Source organism: Nylanderia fulva, unplaced genomic scaffold (genome assembly GCF_048542155.1).
Source record: "Nylanderia fulva isolate GAGA-0341 unplaced genomic scaffold, ASM4854215v1 Scaffold199, whole genome shotgun sequence".
Classification (NCBI taxonomy): domain Eukaryota; kingdom Metazoa; phylum Arthropoda; class Insecta; order Hymenoptera; family Formicidae; genus Nylanderia; species Nylanderia fulva.
Window position 1 is genome coordinate 169,098 of NW_028190259.1, and position 24,122 is coordinate 193,219.

The window sequence follows — 24,122 nt, forward strand, 5'->3', positions numbered from 1 at the left end:
GAATTATTTATATTTACATATTTGACATTGAAAGAAACAAAAATATATTAGACTTTAATAGAAACAAATACGAAAAATATATAGAAAAATATATAGAATATTAATTTAATTTTACATATTTAACACAACATACGTTTTCCACATGTAAAGTGTAATAAAATTCTAATAAAAGACCTATTCAGTCGAATTTTCAATATTTAAATAAAAATATGTAATATATGTAATATATTATCTAAAATTTTTTCCGAAGTTTTATACATAATAATTTAAATACTATAGCCATACTATAATTTATACATTGTTATTATAGCAAGTATAATATCATGTTATTAGATCAAAAATTATTGCTATTATTGCTCTGCAACTCAATAAAAAATTGTTTATGGCTCCTGTCCAAAGTATGCCATTTTCAATTTTTCGCGCCATTACGTCGGTAAGAAGCAATTGTTGAGAACCTTTTGTCGCTCGTCTTTTGTTTTAACCTTTTGTTTTAACCAAGTTTTTAGCAGTCTTAGTCGTTACCAGTCGTTACATGCGATCACTTGTAAAAACATGTACGCATTAATTAAATTTTCCAATGAAACGTATTATATTTGTAAAATTTCGCAATTACCTTCACTTAAACGTAGTTTACGTGCTAAGAAAAGAAAAGCTACAAGTTTATATCAACAAATAGAAATTATAGTGCGGCATCGTAAGTCATTTTTTGTAAAATTCCTTGAAAAGTATTAAATAATATTACTATATATTTTCACATATTGTACAATAACATGAAAATGCGTTTATAAATAGTTCTTTCATTAGATTTATATTGAAAACATATATTGTATATGTGTTGTATGTACATATACCTATATATTATATATATTGTACATATTTGTTATATTTTTTTTATATATTATAGCAAATGTTGAATATCTAAATATACTTAAAAGAAATTTGGAAAGAGGAATCCCAAAAGTGAGTTTGTGTAATAACATAAAAGGTAAGCAAAATAATCCTCCTTTACATTTTCATATATTATATTCAATTTTTATTCTTATCTGTTTATTTTACTTGCACTTTATATACTTTTCACACTTCAAATAAAAAAACGTATATGTTCAAACATTAGAAACAAAAGAAAAGACAGCAATTAAACAGCAAGTAACAAAATATGTAAAAAGAGTGCAACAAAACGAACATATCTATAATAATATCTCTACGATAAAAAAACTTTATACAATATTAAAGTATAACGTTTGTTAAATACAAAGTGGGGTAAGTAAAGCGTTACAATATTGCAGAAATATTTGTAAAAAACAATTTGAGAATTGTACCAAGGAAAACAAATGATGATAATTTTCTCATCGATTGATATAAGGTCAAAGATAATTAAAAGGTAATCCTTATTTTTTAAAAATAGAACTCTTTACACAAATTGGTTTCTCATAATATTTAATATAAAAAGTTATACGGTAGGATAACCAAAAAGTGAATAGTTTACAAAATATCTTGTACTTTAATGTGACAATTTTACATAAATTATATATAATCGAGCTGCCTCTTTTGCAAAAAGTTATATATAAAAATAGCACGTCATTTGGAGACCATTCATTCCAATAAAGATAAAGTTAAAAAATTCAGTTTACTGCCCAAAAAATGTACAGAAAGATTGAAAATAATAAATACAATTAGACGCAAAGGAAATTTTCAGTACAACACTGACAAAAATGTCGGCAAAGGCGATTTAATCGTCTGTCGAAGACCACAAGTATTATAATACAACTTATAACAAAATAAAACTTGTATTCATAAATTTTCAGAATAATTATTGAATAAATAAAGGAAAATGAAAAAGTATCTGATATCAAAGAAAAAAAGTTTGACAAACTGTCACACTATGTTTATAATCCAAAGAAACATTTATCAATGTAATTGGTTAGATGCATTTCAATAACAGGTTTGTGGTAAAGAATTTTCTAAAAATTATGAAGAACGTTTTAGCATATCAGAAAAATATATTATCTCGTTTTTTTTAAAGAAAATAACTCTACTTATGTTCTTTCTTGTATACTTATATATATTACTTATATACTACTATATGTACACTACTTATATACTACTACTTTATATACTTATTATTGTCATGAATTTGATATGACTTAACTCATTATTTATGCTTAGGCTTATGATTTTACAAAGTATAAGTTGCAGTGTGTAGTGAACATATTAATAACAAAAAATCCAGAGCGTTTATGAACATTACTTACATTATTTACATTTAACATTTGCCTCAGAGAAAAAAGCACGAAAAAATGCAGCAAAATAAATAGAAAATTAATTTGAATTTGATTGTTTGTTCCTTTTCAGTTGATTATGTAACCATGTTTTTACTTGCGGAGATTATCTGTTTTTTTATGCATGGGTTTTGTTTTATAACTTCATGAATTTCCTTTAATGAAGGTAATTTGCTACTTCTTATAACTTGATCAAACGCTGTTAGCGACTTTTTTTTCATCTTCAGTTCATCGTTTTCGCTTTGTGGGACTGTATGGAAAACCTACACAAAGATATTGATTTTCTATAATATATACAAATACTTTTTTGAAAACAAAATTTATCAAAATGTGTGCATATATTAAATGATATTATTAATGCAATATGTATACTAATTACAAAAATAAGTGATGATAGCTTATTTGTTAATACATCTACATCAGGAATTGTCGATACATCTACAGCAAAAATTACAGTTGGTTCAAGAACTAAAAAGCGTTCTTGTAAGTATTGTATTATTTTATTTTAAATTCGTACACATATAATGAGTACGTATACGTGAGTATATGCGTGTATATACAGTTATGTGCAAAATAACACCAGTTGAAAAAATGAGGGGAATTTGTATATTTTCTCCACCATCGAAAAGTGATTATTATAGGATTTCCTGATATTCGTCAATTTGTTCGAAGACCACAAAAGTCAGAATTTAATCCTAGATATACAGTCAAGACAGTTAAATATGATGGAGGAAACATACATATTCCCCTCATTTTTACAACCGGTGCTATTATTTTGCACATAACTGTATATACACGCATATACTCACGTATACGTACTCATTATATGTGTACAAATTTAAAATAAAATAATACAATACTTACAAGAACGCTTCCCCCCGATACAAGAATGGTTCCCACCTTGACGAAGTCCCGCGGCTGATGGGGTGGGGGGGGTCCGGGGCGGAAGGATATCACCCGTTCAGAGGTGTGACCGACTAGCCTGGGCCCCCCTGGCTCGTCCGGCTGCTGGGGCGGGTGGAGGGGCTTGAGGGGGCGCGCGGGGGCCGCTCGCTCAGGAGATGGCAACCGTGTGCGCCGGACAAAGCGGAACCTTCCCAAGCTAAAGTGTGTGCAACCGTGCTGAGGGCTGCATGGCGTAAGGGGAGTTACGTCGCTAACGGTGCCTCTCGGATACCGGGCGACCTTCGAGAGTATCGAGCCAAGCCCTGGGCATTCGCGGCTCTGCCCAGGTGAAACCGCGCGGCCGCGGTACTCGTGGGAACAATTATGAGTACTAACCAAAATGATAACTTTTCGGAAGTCCTACAGGGCGTGGCCACCTTAGGTGATGAACGACCTGAAGGAGAAAGCCCGAGCAATTCGGGGGCGGAGCCAAATAAGGCCCAGCCACCAAATGCTAGGGTTCGTTATAGCGGAGCGGCAAGGCGACGCTATAAAAAACAGAAGCAGATGGAGGCGAAGGGGGAAGCTGCAAAGCCCACCTCGGAACTGACATCTGTTTCGACAGTTACTCCAAGGACGGGGGAGCGAGCTTCTTCTGGGGCGGTAAAGCGACTCAGATCGGAGCATAGCACACCCAGCCCTGCCAGTAACACTCAGTTGGGCAAAAGGCCGAAAGTCGTAACTGACCAAAGGACTTTTGCCCAATTGACCTCCGGTCTTGTAAGGGTTGCCCTGGTTCCCTTGGCTTACCCTGACAACAGACTGGAAAAAGACGAGGCATCGCTTCTGAAAGAAACGGTCAGGAAACGTATCCTTTGCTTAGCAAGGGGTACCAAAGCGCCTACTTTCAGAGGCACCTCGGATAGGGATGGGGCAGTTGTCTTCAACTGCACAAATAGGGAAACTGAGGAGTGGCTTAGAAGCCTAACCTCAGAAATTAAGATCAATGGGATCGAACTGCGTGCACTGCGGGTCGATGAGCTCCCTAAGAGACACCGAATCGTAGTGCACGTAGAGGATCCCACAATACCTGTCAAGGAAGCGTTAGAGCTACTTGACAGGCAGAACGTAGGCATCCAGTCACCGGACTGGGTAATCGCGAAGAGTAGCGAAAGCAGGGACGCCACGAGCACCCACTTCGCTGCCCCTGTTGGGGATGGGGCTTTGAGGGCGTTAAGAGCTCTCAATTTTAAACCCTACTGTGGACTTGGGCAGGCAACGATCAGGTTGCCTGCTGGAGAAAGCAGCAAGGAAGGCGCAAAGGAGAAATCACCGGACCCGTCAGCATAAATATGGCGGACCGGATTCACTTTACGCAGATTAACTTGCATCACAGCAAATGCGCCTCGGCTGTACTAGCCAGGTGCGCAGCAGTGATGCACACAAGTAAATACATATTTTTAATACAGGAACCATAGATCATCAAGGGACATATAAAAGGACTTGGCAGCTGTGGAAAACTATTCTGGGCCGGAAACACGGACCGACCGAGAGCGTGCATTATAGCGAAAGGAATAGACGCCTGTCTACTGCCACAATTTAGCGATGGTGACTTTGTTGCCATCAGACTGAAAATAAAGACGACCGGTGGAATAGTCAGGGATCTAATTATAGGGTCAGTGTACATGCCCTACGATTTGGAAAACCTGCCCCCACATGAAAACGTGATTAAACTCACGACTTATGCAAGGCAGAAAGAGCTAGAAATACTCCTGGGGTGCGATGCCAACTCGCACCACCTGGTGTGGGGGAGCACCGACATAAATCCCAGGGGTGAAAGCCTATTCAACTTTGTGGTAGGTATGGAGCTACACATCCTGAATAGAGGAACAGAACCTACCTTCCTGGACTCTAGAAGACAGGAAGTGATAGATATAACCATATGCTCTGGCGGAATATTGGACCTGTTAAGGGGATGGAGGGTCTCTGATGAGCCCTCAGGATCAGACCACAGGCAGGTCCGTTTCACCATGGAGCAAGTACAGAGCCAAGGGTTATGGAAGAGAAATCCTAGGAAAACAAATTGGAAGGGGTATGAGGAAGACCTTAGGAGTCGACTCAAGGAAGCACCCACTAGATTTCACACAAAAGAAAATTTGGAAACAGCGGCAGACTACTTGAATGATGCCATTAAATACTCATACGAGATGAACTGCCCATTAGAGTCAAAGAATACTTCAGCCAAAGCACCATGGTGGAGCAAAGAGCTGGCTAAGCTAAGGGCTGAGGGGAGAAGACTCTTTAATAGGGCTAGAAATGTAAATACACCGAGAACCTGGGAGGAGTACAGGAAATCTCAGAGAATTTACAAAAAGGCCATAGTAAAAGCTAAAAGGAAAGGATGGAGAAGTTTTTGCTCAAGTATAGAGAGTGCTCCTGAAGCATCTAGACTGAGTAGAATACTCTGCAAGGAAAACCAAACACAATGGGGCTGCCTTAAGCTTCCCAATGGAGGGTACACAGAAACTGCGGAGGAGACCCTACGGCACCTCATTGAAATCCATTTCCCAGGCTTTAGGGAGGACTCAGCAGACAACAACAACAGGCAGAGACCCATGACCTTGCACAAATCACGGGCATGGGGACTGGCAGCTAAAGTGGTCTATCCGTAAGCAGTGGAATGGGCGGTCGGTTCCTTCGAGCCTTTAAAGGCTCCAGGACCTGATGGAATATACCCGATTCTGCTGCAGAAAGGGCTGAGCAGCTTGTTAGGCCCAATGACAAAAATCTACAGGGCAAGTATTGCCCTCAGACATGTCCCCCAGAAATGGAGAGAAACCAAGGTGGTTTTTATACCTAAACCTGGCAAGAACGGTCACGTCAGGGCAAAGGACTATAGACCAATTAGCCTTATGTCCTTCGTATTGAAGACCTTAGAGAGACTGGTGGACAGATTTCTCAGGTCCAACTCTCTAATACAACAACCTCTAGCCGACTCTCAGTACGCTTACAGGGAGGGCAGGTCTACCGAGACCGCCCTACATCACCTGATAGGCAAAGTTGAGAGTCAGCTGGAGGCAAAGGGCTATGCAATTGGAATCTTCCTGGACATCGAGGGCGCTTTCAATAGCACTTCACACGAGGTGGTAGGGGAGGCACTGATCAGACATGGAGTACAAGAACCACTGGTGGACGGGATAGAAGACATGCTAGTGGACAGATGCTTGACGGTGGAGTGCCAAGATATCTCCATCAGAGGAAAACCAACGAAAGGCTGCCCACAGGGGGGAGTTTTATCTCCTCTGTTGTGGTGTCTAGTGATAGACGACCTGCTAAAGGAGCTACAGAGGAAAGGTTTCTCGACCTTTGGCTATGCTGATGACGTGGCCATTGTGGTTAGAGGACCATTTCTCAACACACTAAGGGACCAAGCAAAGGATACCTTAAGGATTGTGCAAAACTGGTGTGAGAACAGAGGTCTAACGGTTAATCCGAGCAAGACAAATATTATGGTCTTCACCAGAAAATATAAACCTGAACCCATAGAGACGTTAAAACTCTGGGGAAAGGAAATACCGTTTACAGACTCGGTGAAATACTTGGGACTGATTCTAGATCCTAAGCTCAGCTGGGGAAAACATCTCATAGAGCAAAGGAAAAAGTTCTATGCATCCTTGTGGATGTGCAGAAGGGCAATGAGCAAGTCGTGGGGCATCAGCGCTGGTGCAGCATTATGGCTGTACAGGGCGGTCCTGCTGCCGCGGCTGCTATACGCGTCAGTCGTCTGGTGGACGAGAATAAATAAAGGGGAGGTGGAGAAACTACAATACTTAGAAGCCTACAAGGTAACTACCTAAGGGCTGCAGTAGGGGCCATGAGAAACCACACCCACAGAGGCGCTTGAAATAGCACTCAGTGTTACGCCAATAGAATTGGCTGCGATAAAATCAGCCAATACCACGGCATACCGCCTGAAATGTCAGGGTGAATGGAGAAACACAGGACTGGGACACACCAGGCTAGGTCTTCTCCAAAAGTACCCTATTGAGGGAAAACAAGACAGAACCACAAGAAAGTATCAACTGGTAAAACATTTTAAATTATAGATACCTGATAGAAACGAGTGGCTGAAACAGGGCGGGATCATGGACACAAAGGTGGACATGTGGTTCACGGACGGGTCAGGCATAAACAATTGCTTTGGAGCAGGAGTATATGGACCTGGGGAAAACCATAGGGAGAGTATTCCAATAGGAGGCGACTGCACGGTCTTTATGGCAGAGATGCTCGCCATCCTCAGATGTGCCGAACTGATCCTAACCAAGGGAACAAATTGCAGGAAAATATATATCTGCACGGACAGTAGGGCAGCCCTTCTGGCGTTGGCGGGTGCGACCACCGAGTCATACTTGGTATGGGACTGCATGCTGGCGCTGGAGGAGCTGTGCGGAAAAAACAAAGTAACGTTAGTCTGGGTACCCGGGCATCAGGGCATACCGGGAAACGAAATAGCAGACTCACTGGCTAGAGAAAAGGCTAGCAAAGCACCACATAGTCGGGAGGTGGGAGTGCCCTTTACGATGGGCAAGAACTTCATCAGAGACAGTATAAATAAACAACACAAGGCCAGGTGGGAAAATCTGAAATCCTGCCGACAGGCTAAATTTCTGATGAAAGACATAAATGGTAACAGAACCAAAGAACTACTTACACTAAATAGGCAGAAATTGAGGATGGGGATAGGACTGCTGACAGGACATTCACCAATACTCAAAGCCCACCTATTCAATATCAGACTCGCAGACAGGAAGGAGTGTCGACTATGCGGGGAGGAAAAAGAGGACAGCATACATATTCTGTGCCAATGTCCGGCTCTGGCTAGAAAGAGATTCAGGATCTGGGGACAAAGTTTTCTTAAATCCCAAGAATTAGACAAAACAAGGGTGGTGGAACTCATAAGCCTAGTGGAGAACTCTGGGCTGAGTACACATCACCCAGTTTAAAGACAAGAGTGAGGAGACACAATGGATCTCGCCAGATCTAGGTGCCGTCGGAGGCCAAGTCATGGAACCACTCACTTATTATTTACTACTACTACTACTACAAGAACGCTTTTTAGTTCTTGAACCATCTGTAATCTTTGCTGTAGATGTATCGACAATTCCTGATGTAGATGTATTAACAAATGAGCTATCATCACTTATTTTTGTATTTAGTATACATATTGCATTAATAATATCATTTAATATATGCACACGTTTTGATAGATTTTGTTTTCAAAAAAGTATTTAGAAAAATTTATGTAAATAACTAATGTAAATAAATGTAAATAAATGTAAATAAATACTCTTTTTCTCTTTCTCTCACTTTCATAAAATTAACGTTATATATATATATTAGGAACGATACATATTAACAATACATCAACATTATTAATATAATTAATAATTTATACCTTCATTTATAGCTATTTCTATATTCTCTTTTCCGATATTTGTTTCATTATTGCTACTATCTTCACTAGAACTTTGAGAATCACATCCATGTGCTGCTTCTAAATGTTGTGTAATATTCAAAATATCACGACTAATAATGGGTTGTTTATACACTTCTCTATGGATTTTTTCAGCATGCCCCATAAAATTTGCAAGGTCAGATATTTCAGTGTCAGCAAGCTCCATATTTGCACAAAATGTAGCAATGTGCTTTCTTAACTTCGTGCCACGTAATAAATGTGCAACTGTTGCATTACACTCTTCAGAAAATTTCCTCATGAGAACACAAGCTCTCAAATATTTAAACCGTTTTCGATTATAACTTGGAAGACCAAAGATATATGGATTTTCTGCAAGAACTTTAGCCTTTTCGCGAAAGTGCAGTATTAATTTTACACATTCTAACAAATCAGTGTTTAATATCACAGGTACTGTGCGACCAAGTTTGCCTCTAATCACAAAACGCACATATTTTTTTGCTGCTTCTTGTGCCTTCAATGAAATATTTTTAAAGAGATCATTAATTGTGGCTGAATCAATACCTCTGTATTGTTCAAAATCTGCGATTAATATGCGTTCAATTTCACCAGCTCGTTTACAATTGAATAATTGAACTGAGGTTAACGTACATTCTGCCAACACCAACCAAGTTTCATATGTGTATTCATTCATTAAATCCTCAAATGCTTTCTGTCGTTTACATTTTAAATGCATGTACAATTTAGCTATGTCAGCCAATGATGGAAGATCATCACTTTTTTGTCTTTGATGTTGTAAGCGTGTTTCCACAACTGTTTTGTTTACACTAGTTCCGTAATCTTCTATTAATAATTCTAGAAAATCTTTAACTAAACCTTTTTTTTCATCATTTTGACATTTTATACATTCCGTAATAAGTATATGACCAATTTTTTTTTATTAATGTTCTTAACATAGCTGCTGTAGTAGGTTTAGAATAAATTCCTACTTCATTATTTAAACCCGCTACTTTGTTAACTGTGATAATAACATCTTCATAAAATTTTGGATGATATATAAATTCGAAATCAATTATATTTTTATTAATTTCTTTAATAGTTAATAGAAAACGGCCCAACAGTCTTAAATGCGCGCGAATCATGTCGTGTTGGTGTTGCAGTTTATATTTAATAGATAATTTGTTACCATATAAAATAATAAGCTTGTCATATTTTATTACGCGATATACATCATCCTCTCTTATCACAGGTAATATTACAGATCGTAATTTTTTATTAGCTGCGCTATGAACTCTACCTAAAATTGAACGTCCCAAAATTGTTACAGCTTTAGCATGTTTGCTACTACGACCAGTACATCGATAAAAATGTTGGCGAAGTGAAATTTTAGAAAAAAAAACCATAACACTTTGCACAGGGTAAATAATCTTTAACTTCCTTATTTTTTGAAGCTCTGAAAATTTATGAATACAAGTTTTATTTTGTTATAAGTTGTATTATAATACTCATAATGCAAAGTCTATAAAATATAAGAAACTTTGTAAAGAAATATAATATTATTACGAATAAGTTTATATACATATGTAAATAAAAGAGTGAGAATAAACTGCAATTGCAATTTCTCTACCAATTCATTGTTTATTTCCTGTAGAAAGTCCTCTCGTTTCTCTTATATAGTGACAGGCGGTTAGTTTAGGTTAGAAAACTCATCCTACTTTGTGTGCCAGTTTTAAAATCACATAGAATTTTAATTGCTAAGTAATTTTTTTAACCCTTTGCATGTTTATACATCGCGGATTAAAATCTAATCATTATGAACAAATTTTTTGTATATTTAATGTTGCGATATTTGTTATATCAACAAAATACAGCAATATCAGCATGCGTTTGATAAACATACCTTGCAATATATTTAGTAATATATATAATATATACATAGAGTTTTCTAAAGTATTGTTAATGTAAAATCAACTCTCATAAGTAGATAGAGCGTGTCAAACTGAAGAAAAAAGTATTAGGTCATTTTGATAAATTTGTAATAATTATTAAGTTATTAAATAAATAAGATCGATCGATCCAAGCGCGCGGCGAGAAGAGACGTCCCACGTTACACGATACTCAGCACGCGGCGAAGCTGTGGTAGGAACGGACGATAGCTATACACGAGCGGCGCGTAAGAAGTACTCTTCTCATCAATTTAACACGCTCTATCTACTCACAAGAGTTGATCCGCAAAATCGGGGACACCCTGTATATTTGATTGATCGATTTCCTTACAGCCTTAAGCCCGTCAGATTACATATTGAAGAGTGTGGTTGAAGATTGAAATTTGACCAGTCACAACAAAAAAATTTTATCGTATTGGCTTCTGTTAATTAAATTTGAATCTTGAATTTTCAGTTTTCAGTTATTAATGTATAGTCTGATATGGACTTTACGGGGACGACTAAAATTTATTTTTTATAAATAATATTCCATATATAAGTATTTAAGTCACTCAATTATTGTAAATATAATCATAAAATATTTTTATAACTTCTGGTATATTTTTTCATGATTTTTATTTAGGTCCTCAAAATGCATATTTTGCTAAAAATATTGAGGACATTTTGATGTCCTCAACAGCAACAATGTATGCTTGTAAGTGTCAACGAGGACAGTCCTCAAAAACATCTGGTATATTTTTTTATGATCTATACTGAGGTCCTCAAAATGCATATTTTGCTAAAAATATTATTGAGGACATTTTGATGTCCTCAACAACAACAATGTATGCTTTAAGTGTCAACGAGGACAGTCCTCAAAAACATCAATGTACAGGTACATAATCGAGGACGGTCCTCAATGAATACAAATGTCCTCGAAAACTGTAATTCTTCGTAAAAAATGTCCTCGGAAACATCAATATATAAACATATATATATATATATATATATAAGCTGTAAATTGTATATCATTATATACACGTGTTTTATATATTCATACGTATAGTAGATATACATATATTTATACACATATACATTTAGATGTACGTATATTATAAAAATATAAAACATCTTAAAAAGATATTGCATATTTATTAATTACATTTATAATGACGTATTTTCTACAATTAATATACATCTATAAGAAAAAAATAATTTAAAAACTACATTTCAATATTGCTTTCAATTAATACACATCTATAATATTTTTAATGAATATACATACGATATATTAATTATTTACAACTAATAGACATCTATTAGAAATATTTAACAAATTTCTTTTCTATATGTATAAAACATATTATATATGACTATTATAAACATATTACATGTTTATGAATTGCATATTTAATGACGAATGATATACGTCTAATAAACATCTATGAGAAGTTCAAAATCCGCGCATGCGTTATGCTGCGGACCATTGTGTGGTCCTTTGTCGTTACGTGCACACTCATGCTCGTGACTCGGACAGAAGCAAGTTGGAAAGCAAATAAAAAGCATAAGTACACGTAGTGTAAAGTGATAAGTTTTTCTACAGTCGGCATATAATCACATTAATCGGTAAGTTAATATATTATGTCGTATTAACATTTTAAGTCTTTTATATTCTCTAAATTTCACATGTTTCTAACAGAAATGTAATGAGGTTATATTAAGAACATATTAGTATATTTTAATTGGACGTGTATACGACTGACTGATCTTTGATTTGGCTATATTATTTATTATAAAATATATATAATATGTAAAAATTGTTTTAAAAAACTGTAAAAATATTTATTCAGAGAACATGTGAGAAAAAATAATTGAAAAAACGTCAAATAGACGTCTATTCGACATTTCTTCAACTATTATTTCTTACTGGTGCAAATCTCTAAAAGACGTTTTAAAGATATCTAGAAAATATATTTTTTTCTACATTTTTCAAACGTCTTCAACATGTTTTTTCGAAATTATTGCTGTTTGAAATATATTAAAAAATAATTTTTTGTGTTCTAAAGTTTTATTAAAATGATAAAATGCAAATATGTATATATTATATCTATTAAAAATAAAACTATATTTCTAGTAATATTAAATTCTGCAACAAATGAATAAGAAATTTAGTAGTAAAGTATATGCTCAGTTATTATATTTGTAGTATTTTTATGTTATGTGTGTGTTATTGTTTTATTGTTACATATTTCTGTGATCCTTGTTTTATTCTAAAAAGAAATAATTTTTTAAAAATATATTTACGCCTAATGTATTCATGTTTGTTTAGTTCTATAAATAAATATTAATATCTTTTATATTAAATACATTTCATAAATTAAATACATTTTATTTATATTTATTAGGTTATTGTAATAAGTCGAGGCTGATGCTGTAATAACTCTACTTTATTGAAGATTTGCAAATCAAGATTCTAATTCAAAATAATTTTCATTGGATTCAATATTGTTGCCAGCGATCTAAAGATTTCTTTATCTCTTCTTTAAAAAACGATTGTGGTTGAAATCAAATCTACTCTTGCATTCCGAAGTAACATTTTGATGTAAGTTATCATTGAATCTTAAAAATAGATCAAAACTTAAGAATGGATCGAAAGAGAAAAGCTGTCGAAAATGTGTCTCAAAGACATTTCCGACGACTTAAGGAAAAATGTTATGAACATTCTAAAGAGGTAGATCATGTTATCAATGTGTCAAATTTATTACCAATTGAAGAGAAACAGAATTCAGCTATGAATTCTGTATAGTTAAGTAATATTAAAGAACCGATATTATTAGAAGATAACAAGACAGCACAAAACGTAAATGATACAATAATAGATAATGACATTGTATTTCCACAAGATTCTGACAAAATATTAATTTCTTCATGCACAACCAACAATGGCAATTATCATTCTCAGAGTGAAATATGCACTGAGGCATACAATCTGAATTGTATAAAATTACAATTACGTCTATGGAGTCTATTAAACAATATTCCACATACATCTGTAACCAAGGGCGTCCGCAGAGGGGGGCAAACCGGGCACTTGCCCCCTCTAGAAAAGCAAATTTTTTCACAAATTTATGTTTTTTGAAGCTTGTTTGAAATTTCTGCTTAACAAATTAAATCATGTATTAATTTGTGAAAAATTATTAAAATTTGTTATAACGATAAAGCTGCCCTTTCATACAGCGAATTTTTCGTTGCGTGAATTTGCACTTTAATTTGTTATTCGCTAGCAGAGTTGCAAGATTCCAACCTGTGAGTCACAGAGTCATGGCGATGGGGAAGCACGCACACAGCGAGAAGGCATGTCCGTAGATGCCGGAGCGCTCACGGACACGTCTTCTCACTGTATGCGTGCTCCCCCACCGCTATGACTCTATGACTCTCGAGTTGGAATCTTGCAACTCTGGTCGCTAGGCGTCGCATGCTTACAGCGCTTTACTCGTATGCAAAGTACAGCCATGAATATTATAAGTAGACAGCTCTAGAAGCTGTTCGTTTACGCAGTGTGAGTTACGTTACGTGGCTCTTCTTTCTCTTACGCTGATTTTTAAGGCCCGCGACTATTTGCGAATATTAAAATTTTATACATTGATTAATTGTTTAATCCTTGAAAATGAATAAAGATATAAGATCGTTTTTTAAAAAACCCAGACTTGAAAATGATAGTTCTCAAGAAGAATCTTTTCCTTCCACCTCCATGCCATCAGTTAGTGTTTGCTCTTTCAATGATCCTTTCACATCAGTTCAAGATACTCTTACTGCCGATATAATCGTTTCTCAAAATTTTGAAAAATACGACATAGGACATTATATTAATTTAAAATTATCTAACGAGCAGAAATATGACGTAATGACTAATATTTGGGTTCCTTCGGAAAAATATAATTTTAAAAATGAAGGGCAACAGCGAAATTTTCGTGCCGATTGGTTAAAATTATATTCATGGTTAGCATACTCTGAAATTTCTGGAGATGGTTTGTGCAAATTTTGCGTTATTTTTAAACAAAATGTACATAGAGGTTTTCAAGGTGCTTTTATTATAAAAGCGTTTAACAAATATAAGAAATTCCACGAAGCTGCACATAATCACGAAAAATCACAATGGCATATAAGTGCCGTTGAAGATGGTACGAATTTTCTTCATATTATGCAAAATAAAAAAGTAAGCATTATTAATCTAATTTCCGATTCCAGAGCTAAATTAATTGAAATAAATCGAAAGAAACTAGAGCCCATTATATCTACAATTGTCTTTTGTGGTACACATGATCTTCCATTGCGCGGTAAAAAATCGGATAAAGGAAATTTCAGAGATTTGCTGAAGTTTCGAATTGAATCTGGCGATAATATTTTAAAAGAGCACTTGAAAAGGCCAAAGAATGCTCAATACACTTCAGTGAGAATTGAGCATGAGTTAATCAACATTTGCGAAAAAGTTATTACTAAAGATATAGTGAAATTAGCTAATGCATCCGAAGGCTTCTCGATTTTAGCCGATGAAACAGCAGATATCGCTGGAATTGAACAACTTTCATTTGGAATCAGATTTGCTTTTTTTCAGAACGAAAAATTGTCCTTGCATGAAGAATTTTTGGGATATGTTGCATTAAAAAAATTTGACGCTCATTCCATTGCAAATGTGATTTTGGAAAAATGCCAAAAATTAAATTTAAATATGGAAAAATGTGTGGATCAAGGCTATGATGGGTGTTCAACCATGGCAGGAAAAGAAAATGGAGTAAAAGCCATTATTCAATGCAAGTACCCAAATATTAATTTTATTCATTGTGCCTCACATAGATTAAATTTAGTAATCAATGACTTGAATGCACTACCAGAAATTCGAAACGCAATTGGAATAATCAAAGAAATAATTAAATTTTTCAGGGAGAGTAACATTCGAAGACAGTTAGTTCCTTCAATTCCAATGCTTTGTCAAACACGATGGTGTGAACAACATAAATCTATTCGTAAATTTAAAGAGGGATTTATAAAAATTTTGGACGAACTTGATAAAATTTCGAATAGTACAAGCGATGCTAAAACTAAGTCCTATATGCTCTATTGTGCTGCCACAAAGCCATCGTTTGTGATATGTTTATTTATTATTTCCAAATATTTAACTTTATTGGAACCAATTACACTTAAATTGCAAGATAAAGACATCAATTTAATTGATGCTCAAAATCATATTAAACAATTGGTTACAATATTAGACCACGATCGACAGAGTGATGTCTTTACACATATTTACAAAGAATGTGAGGATTTGTGCACCGAGCTTGATATTCAATTAAAAATACCTCGAACTGCTATTCACCAAACGAAAAGAGCAAATTATAATACAAATGACCCACATACTTATTATAAATTATCAGTATTTTTACCATATATTGACTCAATTAAAACTTCATTAAATACGAGATTTTCAGAAGAAAATACCACCGTTTTTCAGCTCTTTAATATCTACCCACAAGAACTACGTAAAGTTAATCACGATCAATGCAACAATATATTTCAATCTATCGAAAAGACTTACAAATGTAATTTAAACGAAGAAAAACGTGTTTAGTATCAAATAGTAAATTCAAACCCTGATTTATCTACAGCTGAAGATATGATTAAAGCTGCAAAATTTGTACCTAAGATACAAACTTTGCTTCTTAAATCTTTAGCTTTACCGGTAACTACAGCCACCATTGAACGATCCTTCAGTACGTTACGGCGAGTAAAAACTTGGCTACGATCAACCATGTGCCAAGATCGTATCAGCGGTCTTTGCATGCTAAGTGTACACAGAGAACAAATAAAAAAGGAAGGTCAAGAATTTATTAAAAAAATAATAGATGATTTTGCTCTCGATGATAGGAGAATTGCACTTGCATTTCCTAACACAAATATAACATAAAATTAAAATATAATTTTAAGATCAAAACGTATAATATATAATATATAAAAAAAATTAAAATTATTAAAAATAATTTAAAAACATTAATACATTTTTGTTAATTTTTAAAATTAAAAATAAACAACAAAATTTTAAAAAAAGTATAAAATATGTATAAATTACTAAAAAAAATTTCAATAAAATTTAAAAAATTAAATAAAAAACAATAAAAAAATATATATATAATTAAAAAAAAATAAAAAAAGATAACAAATCTTTCTCTGCATACACCTACCTTGTCGCGGTGAGAAAGCTTCTTAACGAAAAGGTGTATATGATTAAAGAAACAAAGAAATGTATAAAATTCTTAAAACTTTGGGATGGAAAAATTGCCCCCTCTTGAAAAAAATTCTGCGGACGCCCTTGTCTGTAACTTCACTACTATCAATTTTAAAACAACACCCATGTTTTAATAATTTGCCAAAACATGCAAAATCTCTTTTAAAAACTCCTCGTACAACAAATGTTCGTGAAATGTCACCAGGACAATTTTGTTATTTTGGCATTGTACCTATTCTTGAATCTTATTTTCGACGTTACGAAGATAAAAATGAAAATCATATAAAACTTCAAGTAGGCATCGATGGGCTTCCTATATCTCAATCTTCCGAAAATCAGTTGTGGCCAATACTTGGTTCAATTGTACCATTTTCTGAAGTATTTTTAATTGGCTGTTACTTCGGAATGTCTAAACCATCTGATTCTAATTTATTTTTAGAAGACTTTGTGGAAGAATGTAAAATTCTATATGGGAGCGATGTACTAAATAATAACAAAGTCATAAAATTTTCAATTCATAGTTTAATAGCAGATGCTCCCGCAAAATCATTTCTAACTTCAACTAAAGGGCACAGTGGATATCACAGTTGCTTGAAATGTAATATTGAAGGCAGTTATATTATGAATCGCGTTTGTTTTCCTGGTACTAATTTTCAAGAAAGGACAAATGAACTTGCAAGTAAACAATTTGATAAAAATTATCACAAAGAATATTGTAAACTAGTAGAAATACCAGATTTTGGTTTAGTTACCAACATACCTTTAGATTATATGCATCTAATATGTATTGGTGTTGTAAAGAAATTGATAAAATTATGGCTAAGTGGCTCTTTAAAAGTAAGATTACCAGCATTTAAGGTAAAACAAATATCCGATTCATTAAAAAATATAAGAAGTTATATTCCAAAAGAATTTTCGAGAAAACCTCGTAATTTGGAAGATGTTAGTAAATGGAAAGCAACTGAATTGCGACAATTTTTATTATATACAGGGCCATACATTCTGAAAAAAATTTTACCATTAAATATATACACAAATTTTATTCTTTTACATACTGCCATTCGAATTCTAGTATGCCCAAAATTACATATAGAAAAAGTTAATAACGCTGAAAAATATCTAAAACAGTTTGTAAGATCTTTCGAAAAAATATACGGCAAGCACTTAGTGTCCCACAATATTCATTATTTATTACATTTGACTAATGATGTACGAAAATTTGGGACACTTGACACATTTAGTGCATTTAAATATGAAAATTATATGAAAACTATAAAAGCCTTGATTAGAAAAGCTGATCGTCCACTGCAACAATTATGTAATAGATATGCAGAACTTAAAGCATGTGAAGATATTAATGAAAAATTGTCACATTTATCTAAACAAAAATTTCATGGTATACATTGTAAGGGACCTCTTCTCTATGGCTACAATAATCCTCAATATTCGAAAATATTTTTCGAAAAATATATCCTTACAACAGAAAGTCCCAATAACTGTTGTATTTTGAAAGATGATTCTATTATTTTAATTTCAAATTTTGCGACGTCAATATCTGGAAACAGTTATATAATTGGAAAAAAATTTTCCAAAAAAAAAATGTGTATATAAAAGTCCACTACCATCATCATTATTCAATTGCTTTCGAGTTTCAAATTTATTGGAATTTGAAGCCTGGTCTGTTTCCGACATTGAAAAGAAAATTATGTTATTTCCTCAAGGAAAATATTATGCTGCAATACCTTTGTTACATTGCGAAACATCATCGTATGTATATATTAGTAAAATATCCTTTTATAATACGTCAATATATTATTAAATAAAATATTTTGAAATTATATTTTTTATGATATTACGTCATATATTTAAAATTATTTATAGTTTATAAGCAAATTATAAGATTTGTTTACTATCTTGGCTGCTTTCACGACAGAATCAAAATAATCTAGATTAAAATGGTCCTGCACTGTGATTAGTCAAATCTGAAATTCTGTTGAATGAAATTCAATGAAATTTCAGATTTGACCAATCACAGTTCAAGATCATTTTAATCTAAATTCATTTTGATTCTGTCGTGAAAGCAGCTCTTGAATTTGATTTTATAAACTTCAATTTATTACATAAATTGAAAAGGCATATTTATGTTAACTTTATTTCATGTTTTTTTTATTGTTGACAGCAAATCTTAAAATTAGAAAAGCACTTATGATGAGCAATTAAAGTGTAAAATATCATGTAGTTGAATTTGAAGATGGGCTTGAAATTGTTCCATCTTCATGGGTAAAAGATAAGAATATATGCAAATATCCTGCAACTAAATCCAAGAAAAAGAAAGATAAAGTCGTTATCAATAACGTACAACCGGATTCAAGTTGGAAAAATTATGCCATTTTAAGGACATTTGCAGTATGCGGTAATGTATAAATTATGAATTGTTCAAAATACACATATTACAATAAAAAGTCGTAATAAATTCAAAATAAAATTATACATATGAGTGTGTGTATAGTATAATAAAAATAATATATGTATCTTTTTTATTGTAGACACTTATGAAGAAGCCTGTTTAAAATGTGATAAAGCAGAATATGTATCAGATATGAACACAGATATGGATGACAATGACAAAGAAAACAATTTTATACAAGAATTAACATGCCAAAACAAAGAAAAGTATATAAGAAAAGTATATAATAGTGAAATATATAAAAGTTCATTTGAAGGTATTAATTAAAAATATGTATAATTATTTTTATTCACTATTTCAATATAAATAAATTATTAAAAATTTTTATAAAATAGAAATATTAAAGTAAAGTTTCATGTATAAGTAAAAAAATCGTAATTATTAAGAAACAGTTCTATATATTAAAATTAATTTGAAGTGTATATCAAAGTCGCCAGTAATAGAAAAATGAGAAAAAATTATATAAAACGACCAAGACTGGACAAAATAATTCTTTATTGATTCAAATCATGGCGTTGCGACCTCTGGTTTAGGTCTTTATCAAATAAAAAAATATGTTTAAGATGACATTATAATTATAAATTGCGAGATGAGAATCACTTATAATATATAAAAACTTGTGTCTTATAAAACAACTTGTCAGTAACTGGCAAGTCGTTTTATAAAACAAGTTTTTATATATTATAAGTAATTCTCACTTCGCAATTTATAATTATAATGTCATCTTAAACACACTTTTTCATTTGATAAAGACCTAAACCAGAGGTCGAAACGTCATGATTTAAATCAATAAAGAATTATTATATATTTTGTCCAGTTTTGGTCGTTTTATATAATTTTTTCTCATAGTTCTATATATGTATGTGATTATAAATAGTTCTGATCAATTATCAAGTAATTTTAGTCGTTGGCCATTGTTTATAAAAGTTATAAACATATGAATCTTAATATTATCCTACGACCCTACTTGCATAAAAAATGAGGTTGGCAATCATTACATTTATTAACTTTTGATACAAACAAATCTTTACCTCACTGACCGATTTTCTGCATAAAACTTGATCTATAATCGTTTGGCTCCATTTGGAACTTCATGCGATATAATAACAGTACAGTCTCCTTCCTGTATACTCCACAATCCTATCAAATTTTTATTTAACCTTAAACTTCTATGAAACAAGTTTAATTACTATAGGTAATTTTCCAATATATAAACAATGACCAACGCGACCGTTCAAAGTCATTAAAGGTTGCTCAAAATCATGACAATGACTGCGTTCAGCAGAAAAAGCAGCTTTACAATTGTAAAATTTGTAAATCTGATTGGTGTATGCTCTTAATCTTAGCTGAATCTAAGAGCATCCACCAATCAGATTCACGAATTTTACAACAGTTGTAAAGCAGGTTTTTTTGAACGCAGCCATTGATAAGTCCAAATTAATCATTGAAACTGAATCCGTTAAAACAAATAATTTCATAATTATTAAATATACGTAATATATAATTATTAATTAATTAAAATTAATTATTTATTTTATGTAATATACATTTTATGTAATATACATTTTTTACATAAAATTAAGAATTTAACATTGATCTTCAAGATTTTAGTATGCTAATGACAAACACAATAACGGAAATAAGAGATTTGAAAATAACCACAAATATTATGAGTACCGACATAAAAGAAATAAAAATGGATATTACAAATATAAAGATGGATATCCAACGCATGTGTGGTATAATTTCGAAATTAAAAGAAAGTCAAGATATTACTCTACCGCTATCAAAATGTACCGTTGCTTCACAAGCTGTTGTTGCTTTACATTCGATTTTTCCATTAAAAACGAAAGAGCAATTACATCAATTGGAAAACGAACTTGAAATCGTCGAGAAAGAAACTCAATTGGTAAGTTTTTATTTTTTTAAATTATAAATAATTAAATATTACATATATGCATTATTTATTATTATTTTATTGAAAATAGAGTGCGTTTTTTGATACAATTGGAGGACTTGATCCAAATGAAACAGTGAAAAGATCTCTAATAAAGACATTCAGTAATAAACCAGCCACTGAATTTTCATGGCAAGGCCGTAAAGAAAAATATAAATTATGTAATTTAAAAATAATGGACATAATGTATCGTAAGTAATAGAATATATCATTTCAAATAAATATATACATATAGAACATATTTTAAATAATAATAATTTTTTATATTGATGTAAAAATATCGTAAAACAAAATTATTATTACATTTTTATTCTAAATATTGTGAATACATTATCAGACTTGGTAATTAAACTTAATATATTATATAAAAAAATATATATATACATATATTTTTTATATAATATATATATGTATGTACGTATTTTGCATATACATTCTATCAAATTAAGTAAGTTAATATTGCTGTATAGGTTCACTGCTGGCTCGTTGTATTAATATGGATGAAAAAAAATTCCAATTTCGTGTGCAAGAATGGTTCAGACAAGCTGCAGCACGCTATCGCAATGAAATTCAGAAAGATACAGAAAACGCCATTATTTTGGAACTACAATGTGGAAACGTTGACGTTGCAGAAATCGCAAATTGCATGCAGCTTAATCCTACAGCATCAGACAATGAAGAACAAGTAAACTAGTAAAACGTTATATTTTTAATTATTACATTTAAACATTTTATCAAGTTCGATATACAAAAGTATAAAAGTATATGTATAAAAGTCGAGAATAATATATAGAGTGACTTAGTTTCTTTTAAATTAAAAAATTTTTTTATAAAATGTTCATAATATCGAAAATGTTCTAAGGACAAAAATATTAAGGCACTTACTGCAAACTAATAATATGGAAATCAATAGTTCTTGAGATATTCAACTTTTAATTTAATTTAGCATTTAAATTATTAAGCAATTATATAGGTTTATATATAACGTTGCTTCTTACCAATTACAGGTTTTAAATAATATTTTTTCTTATTTTTTTTCTTTTTTTGCTGATTTTTTTGTTTATTTTTTTATTTCCTCGTAGAACATATTGATATATATAAAAACTAATTCAGTAATAAGCTTCGATCATAAGTGCATAATAAAATATTTTATTTATAGTAAATATTCATAGAATAGATATATTGTTGAGAATATTATTTTTTTTATACTGTCATTTATTGAATCAGTAATATATAATATTGATATGTGCAATATATAATATTGATTTGTGAATGTGCCATAATTTTAAAGAGTGCAATAAAAAATGTTAGTTTTGTTTTCTTTTTATTTTGCACAAAAATTTAAGCAATAAAATTTATTTTCAATGAAAACTGTGTTAGTTTAAATAATTCCTTTCCTATAGTATTATAAATAAATATTTGTGTTAGATTATTTGATAATAATTGACAAAAATTGAATACACTCATTCATTATAAAAACAGCCTTGTAATAAATGTACAATACAAAAAACAAATTTATTAAAAAAAATAAATAAATGCATGCTACTGAAATAAAGATGAAGTTAAATGTTAGATCATAAATGATTATATCTATTTTATATTAATCTACATATAATAATTGCATCTAATGTGTGTGTGTGTGTTAAATTATAAATATAATCTATGTATAATCTAAATAATAAGTAATCTTCAATAACTTCTATAGAATTATAGAAGTTATTTATAATAGATGCGGCTATATATATATATATATATTGCAAACAAAGTGATAAATATAAGGCCAACTTATCGAGCTGAATATTCGAGATGTTCAGTCAACTACCATTTATTACATGTATAAATTATATAACTACAGTCATTATATTAAAACTAACGCAAATTACAATCATTCTATAAACGTTTCGACCGCACGCGGTCTTCTTCAGTATAATTATTGAAATATAAATTCTTACAATTCACATAATATCGAAATTTAATTATAGTTATTCAGAATCAAGAGTTTTTGAGCAATTAACGCGTGTTTCAATTCGTCCTGTCCAACAATGTTCGCCTCGATATGATCCCTGATTTTGTTCAGATCTCGGATAGTTTCATCGTTAATATGCGAGAAATTAACCCGTTCCGTAGGCGCTGCGATTAATAAAAATTACCGATCAACGTATGTCCAAATTATAATATGTATCCCCTACAATTGGTAGTATGCTTACCTATCATCGTTCTTCTTGACAATTTTGCTACTTATTAACAGTTATTAAGGATGACACATAACAAACCAACAATACAGAAAGACAGCTCATTTTAAACTCTACTTGATCGGAGAGCGTGCGTGTTTATATATGATCTAATATCTATGTTTTACTCGTTAATGTCCTATTTGTCCTATTATTATTTCTTGTTCGCTAATATATCCAAAATATCAAAATACGACTCGCTAAGTAACTCAGTATCTTTGTTTAAATTTAGTCCATTTTTTTGTTCCTTGATATGTAGCATCTCAGAAATGAGTCTTTTATAATAATTATTTTCGTTGTCCATGATCTTAACATTGTCCCAATTAAAAGTATGATGTTCATTTATTATGTGTTCAGAAATTACTGAATGTTTCGTTGAGTCCAACCTAATATTATTTTTATGTTCTTTTATTCGCGTCTGCAATTGCCTCTTTGTTTGGCCTACATAAGATGCATTACAATTATTGCAACTGATCTTATAAACCACATTCGAATTGCATGGATGTTTAGTTTTATCTTTCTGCGCTTTAATAATATTATCCAGTTTGTTGAGACATCTATACCCTACCATACAATTTTTATTTTTTACCGAGGAAACAATCATTTCTGAGATCCCATCTATATA

The 24,122-nt window shown here is 32.2% G+C and overlaps 2 protein-coding genes and 2 long non-coding RNA genes across 5 annotated transcripts; 2 read left to right on the forward strand and 2 right to left on the reverse strand.

Annotated features, from left to right (window-relative positions):
- Positions 1-559: 559 nt before the first annotated feature.
- LOC146723447 (uncharacterized) lies at positions 560-1,303 on the forward strand. The gene is made up of 3 exons (XR_014924552.1): positions 560-694; positions 905-985; positions 1,115-1,303. It is a non-coding gene; the product is annotated as an uncharacterized LOC146723447 (long non-coding RNA).
- A 6,942-nt stretch (positions 1,304-8,245) lies between these two features.
- Positions 8,246-9,851, reverse strand: LOC114936635 (uncharacterized). The gene is given in 3 exon segments (XM_029309877.2): positions 8,246-8,370; positions 8,620-9,574; positions 9,576-9,851. Coding segments are annotated over 3 exon segments (1,284 nt in total). The 5' UTR covers positions 9,780-9,851.
- Positions 9,852-10,255: 404 nt separating this feature from the next.
- On the reverse strand, positions 10,256-11,012 carry LOC146723448 (uncharacterized). Its single transcript, XR_014924551.1, has 2 exons — positions 10,538-11,012; positions 10,256-10,441 (listed from the first exon to the last, which is right to left on the reverse strand). It is a non-coding gene; the product is annotated as an uncharacterized LOC146723448 (long non-coding RNA).
- Positions 11,013-12,078: 1,066 nt separating this feature from the next.
- On the forward strand, positions 12,079-22,264 carry LOC114938570 (uncharacterized). Of its 2 annotated transcripts, XM_085481915.1 has the most exons (7): positions 12,079-12,188; positions 12,968-13,164; positions 19,022-19,255; positions 19,389-19,565; positions 20,914-21,218; positions 21,298-21,457; positions 21,737-22,264. In XM_085481915.1, the coding sequence occupies exons 4-7, from the start codon at positions 19,442-19,444 to the stop codon at positions 21,958-21,960; spliced, it is 813 nt and encodes a 270-aa protein (XP_085338041.1). In that variant the 5' UTR covers positions 12,079-12,188; positions 12,968-13,164; positions 19,022-19,255; positions 19,389-19,441; the 3' UTR covers positions 21,961-22,264. The 2 variants fall into 2 exon arrangements, with proteins under 2 accessions (XP_085338041.1, XP_085338042.1); XM_085481916.1 differs by lacking the exon at positions 12,968-13,164.
- Positions 22,265-24,122: the final 1,858 nt, after the last annotated feature.

Coding starts and splice junctions, on each gene's coding strand:
- LOC114938570 (XM_085481915.1), top strand. CDS start 19,442: ATGAACACAGATATGGATGACAATGACAAAGAAAACAATTTTATACAA. Junction 19,566..20,913: donor ATATAAAAGTTCATTTGAAG/GTATTAATTAAA, acceptor TTGATCTTCAAG/ATTTTAGTATGCTAATGACA. Junction 21,458..21,736: donor AATAATGGACATAATGTATC/GTAAGTAATAGA, acceptor ATTGCTGTATAG/GTTCACTGCTGGCTCGTTGT.